Genomic DNA, 17,679 nt, shown 5'->3' on the forward strand with positions numbered 1-17,679 from the left:
ATATTTGGCGCTTCTTTTAAGAGTTACCCTGATGCAAATGTGGCGCCATCCTAATTTAATACATTTTGACGACACTTTTTCATATACACAGATGACTCTCCTTACCTCTACCCTCCATACTACCTACGGAGTATGGAGGGTAGAGGTAAGGAGAGTCATCTTATATGGGAGAAAAGTAGAAAAAGTGTCCAGTGTATGCGCTAAATAACAGTTCAAAAATCCTACACAATGGCGCTGGTGGATGCACAGGGTATGGTATGAATGTAGCAATCGTAGATGAATTGAAGTATGCCGAGTTAAAAAAATTTATGTCATTATCGACTAAAGTAGTTAATTATTGAGAATTTCAACAACTTACGTTGTACAAAATATTGTGGTAAATATAACCTTACTTCCTTGTTTATTTTTCAAGCCTACTCTAACAATATTTATATTTGGCGCTTCTTTTAAGAGTTACCTTGATGCAAATGTGGCGCCATCCTAATTTAATACATTTTGACGACACTTTTTCATATACACAGATGATCCTCCTTACCTCTACCCTCCATACTACGGAGGTACTCAAAAATGTGGTGCGGCACGTATGGAGGGTAGAGTATGGAGGGTAGAGGTAAGGAGAGTCATCTGTGTATATGAAAAATTGTCGTCAAAATGTATTAAATTAGGATGGCGCCACATTTGCATCAGGGTAACTCATAAAAGAAGCGCCAAATATAAATATTGTTAGAGTAGGCTTGAAAAATAAACAAGGAAGTATGGAGATACAAGGAAGTAAGGTTATATTTACCACAATATTTTGTACAACGTAAGTTGTTGAAATTCTCAATAATTAACTACTTTAGTCGATAATGACATTAAATTTTTTAACTCGGCATACTTCAATTCATCTACGATTGCTACATTCATACCATACCCTGTGCATCCACCAGCGCCATTGTGGAGGATTTTTGAACTGTTATTTAGCGCATACACTGGACACTTTTTCAACTTTTCTCCCATATAATATGACTCTCCTTACCTCTACCCTCCATAACGGCACGGTAAAATGTAAACATGTGTTTTTGAAGGCCAGCTAGGGTTGCCAGATTATATAGCAGGATTTAAAACTTGTATAATTTTTTGGCCAAGTTGAAGAGCAAACCACTGTAATTTGTACAGAACGTGGGATACAATGAGTAAATCTTTCGAAAAGTTATAATTTGTAAAATTTGTTTCTCCATCTTGTTCTGTTGAAAAACTATTTTCCCTCGGGAATTTTGTGATTCATTAGACTATGTTACAGTTATCAGGCTTTGAGAATAAGAAAGTAATAGGAAAAAATGGACAGGCGATGATGGTTAAAAGTTTGGAAGTAGAACTTCTTAAGCCACGTTGAGCGATTTGTAGTAGGGGAAAAACTTATTAGTTCACGTCACCTATGACCTCGACACTCTGTGATATACATTCTACCAGACTAGCAATACTACAAGCGTCTAGTGTAGCCTGTGAACATGTATACACATATATTCACTGAGGCGTGGGCTGGGCAAGTGGAGGCGCATCGCGGGGGCTGCTGTAGGCAAAGGAAAAGAACCATCGTCAACCACGACCACTCTGTCAAGAGTGAACGACTAAGGAGGAGGATATTCACTGATACATTGTATATAATCAACTGCATCATATGCGTGTTTGACCATTTGGATAAGTAAAATCATAAAATTACGCGTTATTGACTGATTCAGTGTCATGCATTATTTTGTGTTAATGAGCAAAAATGTAGATATTCCTATTTTTTTAAAAAGAAACGGTATAATTTTTCACACATGTCTGTATTAATTAAATATTATTATTCATTATATTATTATAGCTTGTAGCAACACTAGAACTAACCTCAAACCGGGAACTGGTGTTATGAATTTGGTGAATGTGGTTTTTGTTTTTAAAAATACATTTCAAAGAGCAGATGATTAAAAATTAAAACTTGCATCGACTTAAAACCTAAGTGAATATTACTATTCACAATAATTATGGAGGTTGAGGGTTATCCAGGGTTGATAAAAACAATAACTGATGATCAGGAAGTAGAAAATTTCTCTGAGGAATCTGATGTTGAAGAGGATGTAAGTAATTATTTTAATCGATTATTAGGTCATAGGAAAGAAATATTTAAACCTTTGACCCACTATGCTTTTCTAATGTGGATAAGCTGTCAGTTTCTTAGAATTTAATTTAAGCACCTTGCAAGTTTTAATTATTTTTTATTCCCATGATTTTATTACCGCCCTTATCTTATATCTTTTAACGAGCAATTCTTGTATGTAAATAATTGGAATCTCGGAATCGGTTTCCAATGATTTTGATGAAATTTGATAATATTTGGAAATTTGGTGAAATTTACAGACATAGAGTAAAATAGGCTACTTTTAATCCCAGGAAAACAAACAATTCCCACTGGATTCGTAGAAAACCGTAAAAACGTGGCCAAAGAACATGCTGTGGACCTGCAGTTGCAGAGCAGAGCTGTTCAGTATATGAATGTCATAGATGAAATGTTATACTTAACCCACACTGCAGTTATTATTTACCTGTATTTTTGTTTATTAATGCCATGTGTGTATTGTGCCACAAATATTTCTGGTTATTATCTTCTGAAGTTATTTCAACTGTTATTTAATCCTTACAATTTTGCTATGTGTATTTCACTTTTTTTTTTTCTTTTTTTGTATAAATATATTTTTATTTGTCTTCACTTACTTGAACAAACTGTTATAGAGCCCTTGATATCTTTTTAAAATTTAATTAATTACTGTAAGGTTGTTGTTTCAGATGTCAATTATATTATTAAGACTGCAATCTACACCATATTCCTATCAACACTCTTTCATATGTCTGTCATTGTCATAAAGTAAAATAAAAAATAGAATTTATATTTATAAATATATAATTAACATGAAAAAGGATCTAGTAGATTAAAATAACTTTACTATTTTTGTTTCAGTATCAACCAACAAAACAAAAAGTGAAGAGGAAAGCAGATTTTGACCCAAAATTTACATTTGTTGGCTCGGTTGAAGAGTATAATAAAGTGGGTATATTGTAAATAGAATAGTTTGCATTAAGACGCATTAACCCTTCTGCAGTTAACCCAAAACCCTGCCTGACCACTATCAACTTATTACATGATTAACCCACAGAATACAGAACAAACTGAATTTTGTATTCTGTGGTTAACTACATTAAGAAGCAACAAATAAAACTATGCACTCTGGTTGACTGGTCTTATGATATGAGTTCCTTTAAATCCAAGAGTGTTAAGGAATCTTGTCAGGAGTGCTTCACTTTAAACTGTATCATCACTTATCATCAGCCACAGTAAATAAATAAATAAGTAAATATACTATGACAGTACGCAAATCGCCGTCTAGCCCCAAAGTAAGCGTAGCTTGTGTATGAGTACTATGATAAGAGACTAACATTTTCCAGTTGTGGGAAATGAACCTACGGCCTTGGACTCAGAAAGCAAGGTTGCTGCACAAGATGTATTTATTTTATAAAAAAAAATCTGTAGTATTCAATTATTTTGTGGTTTTTTTAGAACCCATGGGATGACTTACAGAAGTATGTGCGTAGAAATGTAAAGAGGACTCTAGACCAGAAGATTGAACAAAAGCGAGCTGAAGCCAAGGTTAAGGGTAATATTGACGTTGACACTGATTCAGAAGCTGAAGCTAAAGGTTTGTCTCCTTTTATATTCATTGTTATCATGATCAACATTTATATCAACCTTATTACAGACCCAATGATTTGACCAATCATGACAGAACCCCATTAACGAAAATAGACGATTAGTCGGAACTATCATATTACACCACCTAATTTAAATTGAAAGTCCATGATATTTCAAGTTCTACAAATGAAAATTTCTGTCAATGGTTTTAGGTTGACAAGTAATATACATATTTTAGGATTTGCAAAAACTCTAACAAAGGGACTAAATAGGTTATGAAATTTTATTTGTTAGCCATATCTGTATAATATAGACCACCTGTTGCATCGTCATATTGATATGACAATGCAACAGGTGGAAAAGGGTCCACCATGCTGGCCCAGTGTGAATTGGTGGACTCCGCACACCTTTGAGAACATAACCGAGAACTCTCAGGTGTCCAGGTTTCCAGGTTTCCTCACGATGTTTTCCTTCACTATTGAAGCAAGCAATATTTTAATTACTTTAAACGCGCATAATTTAGAAAAGTTAGAGGTGCGTGCTGGGATTCGAACTCGGCCTCCTGAAAGTGAAGTCGAGTCACTGGGCTATTACCTCATCGTAATATACTTTGGATTAGACCATTTGCATGCCGAAACCTAATTCATTATGTTATTGTTCATACTACGAGTGTAAATGATTTGTGTCCCAATCAATGGAGACATCAAACAAAATACTTTATATTTTTCAAATTGTGGTTAGAATGCTAATCAATTTCTTTTTTTATTAGATGTAGACGTTGATGAAATGGAAATATCTGACGATGAACTTAAAAAGGATGAAATAAAAACGAAGGTTAAAAAGTTGACCAAAAAGCAAAAACTTAAGGAGGTAATGATTTTACACATTTTATAACATAAAGGATACGGCCAATTTCTGTATGGGCGTTCAAACTCAGTGTACACCAATGATTTTTAACACGCTTTTATTAGCTTCACCTGTTTGTATGTTTGTAACCAACTTCTTTTTAGCATTATAAATTCTTAATTGTAGGCACATTAAATTGCTGTAAGTATAAAGCTCACAGAACTTGTCTTGTTATAAAAACTGATAGTGACAGAGAGTTTAAAAAGTACTTATTGATTAATCTTTCTATATTTTATTTTAAATATTTACTTTGTATGTGTATGTGGAATGCATTTCTTTGGTCATGTCCTTTTTCTGAATTAGAAGAAAATATAATATATCGTGCAAATTCAAATCTTCTTTATTCATGTAGGCCTATCCCAGGCACTTATGAAGCGTTCATACATATAATATGTTTACATAATTTCAAGGGGATGGTGATAACTTCGTTCGCCAACTTAAACCTAAAGCTACGAGGGTTCCAAACGCGCCCTGGTCTCAGAAGAGCCCTCAACAAACTTAGCCGGGAAATAAAATAAACACATTATTCTAGGTCGAAGAAGATGAAAGTCAAGGTGCTAAGATAGAATATGACTCCGATTTCTTTGAGGAAGCACCACCATACGATGAGCAGGCTTCATTCTACATGATGAACCTGTCCAGGCCTCTGTTGAAGGCTATCGGCAGTCTCAACTACGTCCATCCCACACCCGTACAAGCAGCTACAATACCTATTGCTTTGTTAGGTTTGTATTGTGACATGAAAAGTTATATTTTTAACACCGTTTAATCAGCTTGTTATGTATGTATGTTACGGAAACATTGTACATAATTTTCACCCAATTCAAAACTTTGGATTAATTTGAATTTTGAAACACTGCAGGAGCTCGACTTCACTTTAGCAATAAAAAAGTCGTTATCGCATATCAAATTATATATTGTTAAAGTAAAATGGACCTAACGACACTCGGTTTAGAGTCGCAAATTCCGTATTTCTGATTTTTGTTTTACAAACTTTCTGTCAAAAGCATGAGCTGAACAATTATAAAAATAAATATATAATGACAATACCACACTATATGATATTTCAGACATCATCTACCTCAGTGCTAAATTTCATCTATTTACATTTCATTTAAATACACACTTAAAATAATATTCATAAATATTTATAATATATACAACGTGTAACGGAATTACGAAATACTGTTGAAGGGTGCATTAGTGTATTTCGTAAGGAATCACTCTGTAAAAATATGAAATCAAATAAATCATATTTATTTTTCCGTAAAAACTAATTCAAAACATTCTAAGTGTTAATTTGTGACAACCCTATTGACGATAAAAGAGCGAAACCTGCATAGTACCTATGCTACGCGACGCGTACTTAAAGTGGCAGGACTCATTAGATTTTACTTTTGCATGTGATGTTAGGGCTGTATCGGATGTCTTCAGTAAATATGTCTCAGAGAGGGTAAATAATGTACCTCTAAATCCTCTGAAGTATTATTTCGGTCACTGCCCACTGCACAAATTGGACGTCAAAGCGTCATGTGTCTAGTAACTGGCACATGTAGCTTAACACCTACGCCTCAGGTCCATGGACACATGGCGGCACTTTGACGTGCTCCTTGCATGCCCTGCGAAGTGTTGTAAACATGAATTGTATAAATTTTTGTTTTATAATAAAACTTATTTTTGCCCAGGTAAAGATATATGCGCCTGCGCAGCGACCGGTACGGGCAAGACAGCCGCGTACATGTTGCCGATATTAGAACGATTGCTGTACAAGTCGGGCGGTGAAAGGATCACTCGAGTTTTAGTGTTAGTGCCAACGCGAGAGTTGGGAGCTCAGGTGTGTTTATAATTATTTGTCATACATATGATGATAAGAAAATATAGAAAACTACTCATTATAGAACTTTTTGCCCAATTATTAAAGTACGAATTATTGTTCTTAGGTGCATACAGTGACACGACAATTATCGCAATACACGTCCGTCACAATTGGATTGTCAGTGGGAGGTCTGGATGTTAAATATCAGGTAAGCGTAAGCATAAAATCAGTTTAGTTTAATAAGTTCATCGTTTATAATGAAAAGGAAGAAGAAGAAATACTGTATTGTACGCAATACATAAAGGAATACAGTCAATAAGAAGTTTATAGTCAAGAACATTGTAGGCATGGAAAGGCGGCCTTATTGCTGCTTTTACTATGCTATAAACCTTGAAAATCAGAGAAATCTGTGTACAAACTTTCAACTCAAATATTTCCATTTTTCTTATAAAATACGTCAGACATCATGGTATCCTTTTGAAATGATGACATAAGTTGTTATTTGCTTTCCGAGTCCAAGGCCGTGGGTTCGATTCCCACAAGTAATGACTGTTTTATTACAAAATTAATATGCATTATTTTTGTTACATACGAGATACAAAAATTTAATCGTATAGCGTGGCGATGCGTCGCCACGGCCTGTGTCGCCGCGACAAAAATCCGGTTTACCCTCCGCCTATAGATGTTTCACATCCAAAATACATACTAATAACTAAATACTAATACTTGAACTAGATTACACAAATATAATTAACTATGCGATTTCTTTAAAAAAAAAAAATGCTTGTATACAGGAAAGTGTCCTGCGTCACAATCCAGACATCGTGATAGCGACTCCGGGTCGTCTGATAGACCACATTAAAAACACGCCTTCTTTTGGCTTGCACTCCATCGAAGTACTGGTGTTGGATGAGGCTGACAGGTCAGTTACAATTTAAACTTTGTTTAGTTAATTGTTTACTCCAAGTAGTAGAAAATACTACTACTTCAAAATCCTCTAAGATATTAATTTTAATTGAATGATGTGAAGGACACGACGTATCTAACATATTTAATTGGATGAGCGATAATACTGTATTGTTTAAAATTAGTTTTGTAATGACGGCCGATTGGCGCAATGGGCAGCGACCCTGCTTTCTAAGCCCAAGGCCGTGGGTTCGATTCCCACAACTGGAACATGTTGGTGATGAACAAGAATGTTTTTCAGAGTCTGGGTATTTATCAGTATTTATGTATATTGTTCATTCATCAGTCATCTTAGTACACATAACACAAGCTAGGCTTACTTTGGGGCTAGATGGAGATGTGTACATTAATTTAAATATAAAAAAAAGAAATCCATAATTTTTTTGTAAAATGTTAATGATAAAAATGGTTACAGTGGGTAATCCTTTGGAGATTGGCATATACCATCGTCGAATATTTTGTAGGCATTTTCATGGTGTGCAATACTGTAGTACATTATTTTGATCTATCTTGTAGACATCACGTTAGAAACCTCTTAAATAAGCACTGTTTCTCTCCTATATTATGCGATACTTATCTGATAAAGCAGGTCAGGGGCATCCAAAGTATTACGAACAATTTTATAGAGAGTCAAGAGGTCAGTCATTTGCCTACGTTTTTCCAGGGAATGGATTTTAAAGTGAGTTAGGCGAGCGTCGTAATCAGCTCTGTAGGGACAGGTTTTGTCTTTAAAGGCCAGGTACCTCGTAAAGGAACGTTGTACGCGCTCTATTCTTTCAAAATATGTGTTTTTAATATAAGTCAGTCACACGTCAGATGATGCTAAAAATTTAAGAAATTGCAATTCCCTGTTACTAGAATGCTCGATGAATATTTCGCGGAGCAAATGAAGGAGATCATCCGCCAGTGCTCGCCCAAGCGTCAGACGATGCTGTTCTCGGCCACAATGAGTGACGAGGTCAAGGACTTGGCGGCGGTGTCCTTGAACAAACCCGTCAAACTGTTCCTCGACTCTAACAAAGATGTCGCTTTCAATCTGAGACAGGAGTTCGTTAGGTGAGTTCTGTGTGCACATATATTTTTCATGTGAAACATCTATAGGCGATGGTAAACCTGATTGTTGGCGTGGCGGTACGTGAATATATTATGTACTATACGTAGTTGAGTTGTCGCGATTTTGAATAAATTTATTACTTTTGATTTTTTGTGTTTAATAAAATGCATATTTATGTAATATATAGTCATTACTTTATGGAACAAATTTGTGATGCTCGATTTTTTCATTATGCCATATCTGATTCCTTTCTTACACTGTTCTCTTAAGCATATAACTTTTATGTTTATACATTTCGATATTTCACAAATGCCAGGCGTCTCGTGACGGCTCTTTTTATAATATACCCACCACACAGATGGTAAGTAGAAAACATTGCCTATAAACAGCGACATTTCGCAGGAAGAATCACTGCGCAACCACTACCGCTCGTTATATGGCCAATATAACGTCTGGGAGAGTTAGACATATAGCATATAAAAGCTTTCCTGAAATTCTCTCTTGAAATTGACTGTCCTCAATTACAATCCAGTTTTAGATTTCGGGTACCTGTTAATTATCCCTTTAAACCTGTAACTGCACTCTGTCCCCCGTTGAGTAGAACTTGTTCTTGGTGCCAATTCCCCTGTTCCAAGATTACGTAAGACCATAAACCACATTAGCACTGAAGTTGATATTTACTCTAACTCGTTGTATAAGTTCAGAGATAAGATATTTGAATCATGGACCAATGGACCCTTTTGCTGTTTTCTTGATTTCTTTTTTTAGTGTGTGAGATATTTTGTTATTATATTCTCATTCACGAAACCTTTTCTTTTCATGGAATGGTGTTATTATATATTTTCATATGCTGTGTTTTTTTTTAAAGAAAACATTACACTTAAATAGAACAGTTAAAATTTTAAAAACGATTGTATTAGTGTAAGTGTAAGTAAACCTAATAAATAAAATGAAATAAAATAAAAAAAAACGATGCTAGTGCTCTCGTGTTATTACGATCGGAACATAATAAAGCTACATCGAGCTAGAAATAAGCATGGCGGGTAGTACTCGCTGTAGTTCTGTCGCAAAAAGCTATACTACTTCTCGTTCATAGGATCCGCAGAGAACGTGAGTCAGACCGCGAGGCGATGCTGGCGGCACTTGTGTGTCGCACCTTCAGAGATCGGGCCGTGATATTCGTGCAGACGAAGAAGCAGGCGCATCGACTACACGTGGCCTTGGGGCTGTTGGGAGTTAAGGTAAGTTATGTGGCCTGTCAAATATGGTATTGAGGGTATACCAAAGCTGGCATTTCCTGTAGCACCATTTAACCTTGGGGCCGCTGGATTCATAATAGAGTGTGGGTCCAGATTGATTTTCCCATATAATATGATCATCATCATCATCATAGGCTGCGCTATTAACGTCCCACTGCTGGGCAAAGGACTCGTCTCTCTTATGAGAAACGGTTTTGTAGCATAGATCAACCACGCTGCACCAATACGAGTTAGTGGGATTTACAACGTGTAAATTAAAACCGAATTAATAGTTCTGAGGCTATTGAGGTGCATTATTTTCTATCTCTAAGACTTACCTGTGAAAACAAAACGGTTATAGTTTTTGAGTCATCAGATACAGCCCTAACATGTGCATATACATGCAAAAGTAAAATCAAGTGACTAGAAGTTGACGGCCGAGTGGCACAGTGGGCAGCGACCCTGCTTTCTGAGTCGAAGGTCGTGGGTTCGATTCCCACAACTGGTAAATGTGTGTGTGATGAACATGAATGTTTTTCAGTCTTTTTTTTTTATTATATTAATAGCGGGCAAACGGGCAAGTGGGTCACCTGATGGTAAGCGATCACCGCCACCCATAAACATCTGCAGCACCAGAGGAGCCACCGATGCGTTGCCGGCTTTTAAGGAATTTGTTTATCCGTCCCTTGAATACCTGGGTGTTTATCTGTAGATTATAAGTATTTATGTGTATTATATTCATAAAAAAATATTCATCAGCTATCTCTGTACACATAACACAAGCTACGCTTACTTTGGGGCTAGATGGCGATGTGTGTATTGTCGTAGTACATTTATTTAAGTGACTCCTTTCAGTTAATTAGGTATGCGTCGCGTAGAGTAGGTACTATGCACGTATCGGTATTTTATCTTCAATAGGGTTGCCATAAGTAAACACTAAGAATGTTTGATTTAGTTTGTATGGAAAAATAAATATGCTTCTTTTGATTTAATATTATTACAGGGTGATTCCTTGTTAAATATAATTATGCACCCTTCAACAGTATTCCGTAATTGCGTTACACGTTGTATTTAGTATACAACGGAGTAATTGATTTGTATCTTAAATTGCACCTTTTTTTCACGCACATGCAAATTGTGTCGCCAGCAGCCAAGGGGTGGATAAACAAAATACCTAAAAACATATATTGGAAGTTCTTCTAGTTTTGTAATCTATTCACATCAGTTTAACCGCCTGCTCACTTTTCGCATGCTGGCCGCTAAACTTTATTTTGAAGGTCACGCGTTGTACTTGTTCAGTCACAACATTATGGTGTATACAAGAAAGTGCTAACTGCTAATACATGTTATCTCGATCAATTTATAAATAGGTAGCGGAACTGCACGGAGCGTTGAATCAACCTCAACGTTTAGACTCCCTCAAGAGGTTCAAAGATGAGCAAGTTGATGTACTAGTGGCGACCGACGTCGCCGCTCGTGGTTTAGACATACCCGGTGTGAAGACTGTACTAAACTTCACGCTACCGGCCACTTTGGAACATTATATACATAGGGTAAGTTAGACATTATTATCTAACTGTCCACTGCTGGACTAAGGTCCTCTCCCAAAAGGCAGACAGGTTGGTGATCGCCATACATGTTGGTAGTAGTAGCTAAGAGGATGGTGCTGTGCGCTCTCCGTTACATTCCCTTAGTCGCCTCGTACAACACACCTGCAGGATGAGGAGGGTCGGTGATAACAGTATTCTGATCTGCCGTCACCACAGCACAACGTAAAGTAGATTTGAAATTTGATTGCTTTTTGGGTATCTCTAAAACTATAATAGTTTTATAGTTTTAGAGATTCCCAAAAAAGTTCCCAGATACCCAAAGTTTGAAAATAAGTTCAAACAAAGGCGAATTATAGGTTTCATCATCAACAATGCAAGACTAAAAGTTTCGAAGTCGCCTGACTGTCTATACTTCACAAGATATATTTCGGACAGTGAGTTAAGGAGTCAGGAAATCGATAAAAAAATAGATAGACTACTTAATAATTTCAACAAATATTGGTATGCAAGGCGGAATCTAAATAGAACAGCGATTATTTACACACTGACCATTCTACCGAAGAGACAGCGAGGCACTGAACAGGCCTGCACAGGGACGCAGACATCCCATTGAAACACGATAGCGTTGCCCTCGTTTCTAAGACTCCGTAATGGAGAACTCTTCCGGCTTCCGTTTTCCCTACCAACTTTAGTATCCTAAAAATCGAGAGTGACGCATCTTCTACCATCGGGTTTTATAGCAGTTTTATCGAAATACATACTTGCGTAATTAATGGACACGTTAGAAGTTTTCTGGAACGCGTTTCCGACTTCCTTATGATAAGTCCCGTTTAATACGAGTTTCTTAAAATCAAGACTTTATAAACATTCTACCATTTGGTTTTATAGCAGTCATTCTTCTTCTTGCCCGTATCCCATGCCCGAAGACAGACATGTTGTTTTGTTTTGGCATGTTTTTATGACGGACCGCCTGTCGGATCTCAACCCTTCTTGGGTATGTTTTTGTTGGTCTCACTGAGAATTATCAGATGCTATTCCGGATTCTTTCGGAGCAGTTTTTAGTTGCAGGAATGTCCGAGGAAGTACTACTGCCATGCTTATTTCTGCTGCAAACCTGCATCGTTGTGTTTCGGTCTGTAGGGCGTGGTTGCCGATGTTATTATAGGCTCATGAGGCTTAACACCTACGCCTCAGGTTGACGGACACAGGGCAATTTGTTGGACTTCGACTGTTAATAATCAGGTGGCCGGATTGTTCCGCACTGATATATAGTAGCAGTCAATCGCTGGTCCGTATATTAATCTTATACTAATATATAAAGCTGCAGAGTTTGTATGTTTACTTGATGGCGACGATCTCAGGAACTACTGGTCCGATTTAAAAATTATTTCAGTGTTGGATAGCTCATTTATCGAAGCTATAGGCTTTATAACATCACGCTTAGACCAACAGGAGCAAAGCACTAATGAAGGATGTTTAAAAACGGTAGTTTTTTTTCCTTTGGAGAGCTTTCGCACTGCGTTATCGGTTTCGCAAAAATGATGTATGCTAAAGTTGTTGCCCTTTAGAAGTTCTAAAGAAAAATCCTCGACAGCATATGTCTATCTTTTAAGGTTGAATTATACGCGGACGAAGTCGCGAGGGACCGCTAGTACAAAATATCCGTCCGTACGTACAGGTTGGCAGAACAGCGCGCGCGGGTCGTGCCGGTGTATCGGTGTCTCTAGCGGGCGAGGCAGAGCGCGCGCTTGTTAAGGCAATCGTACGCCGCGCTAAAAGACCCGTCAAGTCCCGCCAAGTGCCGCCCGACATCGTCGCCAAGTATAGGGAGAAGATGAACAGATTGGAGCCGGAGATCGGTGAGTTTCAATACACTTCTGGACACAGATGATGGCTGTATGTACGATCGGTGCTTTTATAAAATAATCTTTTAGTGGAGTCTGGCAACCATTAGGTCTAACTGAACTTAACTAATCTATATAAAGGTGCCCTGAAAGGTAAATTCAAATTATTTAAACTTGGCATACTTTATAAGCACTCTTGAAATGTCAATTCTCTCTGTTTTTAGTTACTCTGCATGTGGAAGGCAGGCTATCCCGGACAGAAACCGGCCTGAGACCCTGCAGTAGCTCTTTTCCAATATCAACGTTTTACAATTTAACAACTATTATTCTTATAAGAGACTAAAAATGGAGCCAACTGCTTCTTTAAAAGTTATTTCATAATAACCTTACAAAATTAAAAGGGACACACTATTTAAACTTATTGTTAGTGTGGCCTTTATTAGTTATTAATGAAAGTGACTTTATCAATTGAAATCCCCCAGCGGATTTTAAAAGCTATTAATGCTAACTAAACAACGCCTACGCTGTCCTAGCATCTGTGGTCAAATTGAATATATGCCAGGGAAAAAAAAGTTTACGATACTGAGCAACCATGGTTATACCAAAGTGAAGCGTTTAGTTTACTTCAAAATCCTTTTATTAAAGCTATTACGAAAATTTATAGCGACAATCCTGGACGAAGAATACGCGGAGAAGCAATTGAAGAAAATGGAGAAACAGACCACTAAGTTAGAAAGCGTTATTAAAAAAGACGACAATCCCAAGATAGAGGTCCAACGTCAGCAGGAATGGTTCCAAACTCCTAAACAAAAGAGGGAAGAAAAAGAACGTTTGGCTTTAACACAACATCCTGGAAAAGGTATTGACAATTAAGGCTTTCAAATAGACTGTAAGTGCACTTATACTGCATTATTACTTGCCATGCATTAGTTTTTACCCTTGGCCTTATCAGGCACGACAAATTTAGGACAAATTTAGAACAGGCATACGTCCAATCCGGACCACGTCAGTCACTGTTTCCGATAAACATGAGACGATGTATATAGTTTAGTTTTTAGTTTATATCTCATAGATGTTAAACTTAAGTGTTTACTCATGACAACCCTATTGAAGATAAAAGACTGAAACGCGCATAGTACCTACGCTACGCGACGCGTACCTTTATAATAGATGAAATAAGTGAGCGGAGACACTGGTTTCATTTAGTAAAAAGTATGGCAGTGGTTTACTTAAAAACTATTAGCGTTTCGATTTCGCAGAGAAATCTCAGAGACACTAAAGTATGTGCCTCTAAAGCCTCTGTGAAGTTATATTTCAGTTTTCATTTACACGTTGTAGTATACAATTTTTCTTCTATATTCATATCAATCAAGCTAGTGCTTCCTCGCGAGGTAGCACTATTATAAGATTTAAACGTTAATGTATTTTTATTTATAATAAACAGCTTTAAGTATTTTTTTGAGTCCACCAATCTGCATTGAGCCAGCGTGGTGGACGTGCTCTGTAGTGGTTCTGTTATATATTATTGTTCGTCTCGACATTGTTGTAATTAAAACCAGTGTGCGAGTCGAGTCGCACTTCACCTAGCTTTTGTAACAAACTAACTTGAGCGTTCCAGCTTGGATGGATGTGACATGTAATATTTATAAACTCATGTGAGTTTCAGGATGCGAAGAATACTAATTTTAGTAGTATGTGTAATAACAATAAATAAATAAATAATAAAACTTAATGGTCCTTGTTTTTTCCAGTTGATAAATTCCAAAAGGGCAAAGGCAAAAAACGAAAGCACGGCGATGACTCCGATGACGATGACGACGGCAAGAAGAAAAAGAAGAAGCAAACAAAACATGCACCCAAAGACACAGCAGAGGAACGAGTGAGGAGGGAAATGGAAAAGGTTTGTAGTAGAGATAAACTAGAGATAGTTATGGATATGTCTGGGTTTCAGTACGATTATAAACCTCTATGTCAGACCATAGAAAAATCTGTAATGATCAATTTTCAATTTGCCGGGAATCATCTACATAGAAATAACATTATTAAGAAAACACTTTAATTTTTTAACGTTATTTTTTATTTTTTATAGCTATATTTCTCGTTAGCCCCTTACAAAGGCTTATGTTATTGAAATAAAGCTTAGCTTGAAGAAATTATAAATAACACCACACTGATTCTCCTGCTTTTCGCGGATTATAGCAAATAAAGCTTAATTTTCATAATATAACATGGATTTCAAGTAACGCCTGCAAAATTCAAAATTCATTTATTTCAAGTAGGCCTAATATAAGCACTTTTGAAACGTCAAGTCTGTCTGTTTGTAGTGATTCTACCACCGGTTCGGAAGGCAGATTCTACCGAGAAGAAGCCGGCAAGAAACTCAGCAGTTGCTCTTTTCCAACATCAACAATTTACATTTTGCATTTTAACATTCATTTTTCTATCTTGTGAGAGCTGAAAGCGGAGCCGGATGCTTCCAAGCAACCTTGTCATTAAAATATTCATCAATTGTATAGTAACCTCGCTGTAATAAATGTGTTTTAACAAATTCTTTAAACTTGTGCATTGGCAGGTCCAAAATCACCTTAGGAATCATATTATAAAAGCGTATACTCAATCCCACAAATGATCGCTGTACCTTACGCAGACGATATGCAGATGACACTAATTTATGACCATTTCTTGTAAGTCGACTGTTTATGTCCACTTTCTATGACTGCTTCTATGCAATACCTTACAAAGGCGATACATCTAAAGATTAGGTTATTTTTCAATTGCGCACATACATTTGTTCAATTTCATAAATTTGAATAGCATCTGCCACTCTTGAGAAATGCGATCTACAAATAGCGGAGGCTATATACTTATATATATTTATATATATTTAATACGGTCGTGTTGAGCCTTCGAGTATTGAACCCTAACAAAACAAAATTTAGCTTATACATAGCTTGCATTCTCCACATAGAATACTATGTATGTTTGTTTTAGCCTATTTATATATATATTTCTTTTTTGTTTTTTTTTTTTAATATTTGTGTTCCTTAAAATATTATTAGATTAGGAGTAAGTTATAGATATAATTTTTATTATATTCTAACTTTAGGTGCATGTTAGCTTTATATAGACGAGCGCTAACTCGCCAACAAACTGGTTAACCAGTTTGGTTTAAAAAAAAATTCCATTTGTGCATCTTTGGATAAAAATATTTTCAAGAGAAAAAAAAAATTGTCCCGGTACAAAAGACCTTTTACGGGATTATTAGAAAAAAAAACGCGTGCAATCGCTAGCTGGTCCGTGACCAACGGCTTGTAACAAAATAATAAAGATATTGTCTTTTTCAATAAGGTGGCACTTCTCCAGTCAAGAGTAGAGAAACGTAAGAAGAAGCAACGCAAAATACGCGCCGTGGAAGACGACGATGACCGCCCAGCCAGAAACCCCAATAAAAACCCCAACAAGTCCAGGAAAAAACAAACCAACTTCGCCAGCGATCTCACTGACACCTCACGTACTTCCACTAAGCGTTTGAGATACGAGGCGAATAGGGTACAGAAAGGTAAACCCTTGCAAAAGGGTAAACCTCTACAAAAGGGCAAAGGAAAGCCAATGAAAGGCAAGCCGCAGGGCAAAACGTTTGGCAAACCGCAAGCGGGTAGAAAAGGTTCCCGTAAAAAACAGTAATACACATTTTTTTAATGCGACTAGTGTTTTATTAAATCCTTATTATTTTAGTTTTTTTTCTTACTTTAAAGTAAATTATTTATATAAATATTTAGACATAATGAATAAAAATAATGTTATATTTAAATATAAAACATTTTTATTTTTTTTATTAGCCTACACAAGTTAGCCCTTGACTGCAATCTCACCTTGTGATAAGTGATGATGCAGTCTAAGATGGAAGCGGGCTGTTTGGGAGTATGGTAGTCATACCGTATAGGTTTCTACGCGACATCGCACCGGAACACTTCATCGCATAGCGGCACGGTTTTTCGGTGGGGTGGTAAATAGACATGGCCAAAGCCTCCCACTAGACCAAAAATACAAAACTAAAAGTTTTGTTGATTAAACTAAAAAGTAATTAGAAAAAATGTGTTTGTATCTAAACACTTAAGCCAGTTTTCAAAGAACCTAGGAAACGCTTAGTGAAAACGGGGCTTAGTCAGGGTTATTTAAATTGGCTTATAAGCTGCTAAACAAATTCTCCATAACCTTTCGTTGCATGGCTTAGCTGTCTCAGTCTGTTCCTACCGCCCTGAGCCAGTATAACTGTTTTTTTTTAGTTATAGCAAATTTATTGATGCACAAGTATGTGCGCTGCCATTAATTTACTTTCGTTTTATTCTATTACTACACCTATCGCATAAATAATAAAATCAAATTTTGACAAAGGAGTATGTATGGAGAGAAGTGTGATAAAAATAAAAATAATTCAAAAAATCCGCCATGATGTCATACGACATAAGACGATGGTAACAGATGCCCTTCATTACTCCCAAAGATTAAAATGGCGATGGGCAGGCCACATAGCTAGGATGGTTAACGACCGTTGGACAATAAGGCTGACGTCATGGCCAGGTCCTGCAGGCCATAGAA

The 17,679-nt window shown here is 36.6% G+C and overlaps 1 protein-coding gene across 1 annotated transcript; it reads left to right on the forward strand.

Annotated features, from left to right (window-relative positions):
* Nucleotides 1–1,849: 1,849 nt before the first annotated feature.
* On the forward strand, nt 1,850–16,784 carry LOC120625138 (probable ATP-dependent RNA helicase DDX27). The gene is made up of 15 exons (XM_039892101.1): nt 1,850–2,099; nt 2,978–3,064; nt 3,575–3,713; nt 4,476–4,576; nt 5,145–5,337; nt 6,298–6,446; nt 6,553–6,636; nt 7,223–7,350; nt 8,253–8,450; nt 9,545–9,689; nt 11,057–11,239; nt 12,915–13,095; nt 13,745–13,939; nt 14,832–14,980; nt 16,429–16,784. The coding sequence occupies exons 1-15, from the start codon at nt 2,007–2,009 to the stop codon at nt 16,762–16,764; spliced, it is 2,361 nt and encodes a 786-aa protein (XP_039748035.1). The 5' UTR covers nt 1,850–2,006; the 3' UTR covers nt 16,765–16,784.
* The last annotated feature ends 895 nt before the right edge of the window (nt 16,785–17,679 follow it).

The sequence above is a fragment of the Pararge aegeria genome, chromosome 1 (genome assembly GCF_905163445.1).
Source record: "Pararge aegeria chromosome 1, ilParAegt1.1, whole genome shotgun sequence".
In the NCBI taxonomy this organism is placed as follows: Eukaryota; Metazoa; Arthropoda; class Insecta; order Lepidoptera; family Nymphalidae; genus Pararge; species Pararge aegeria.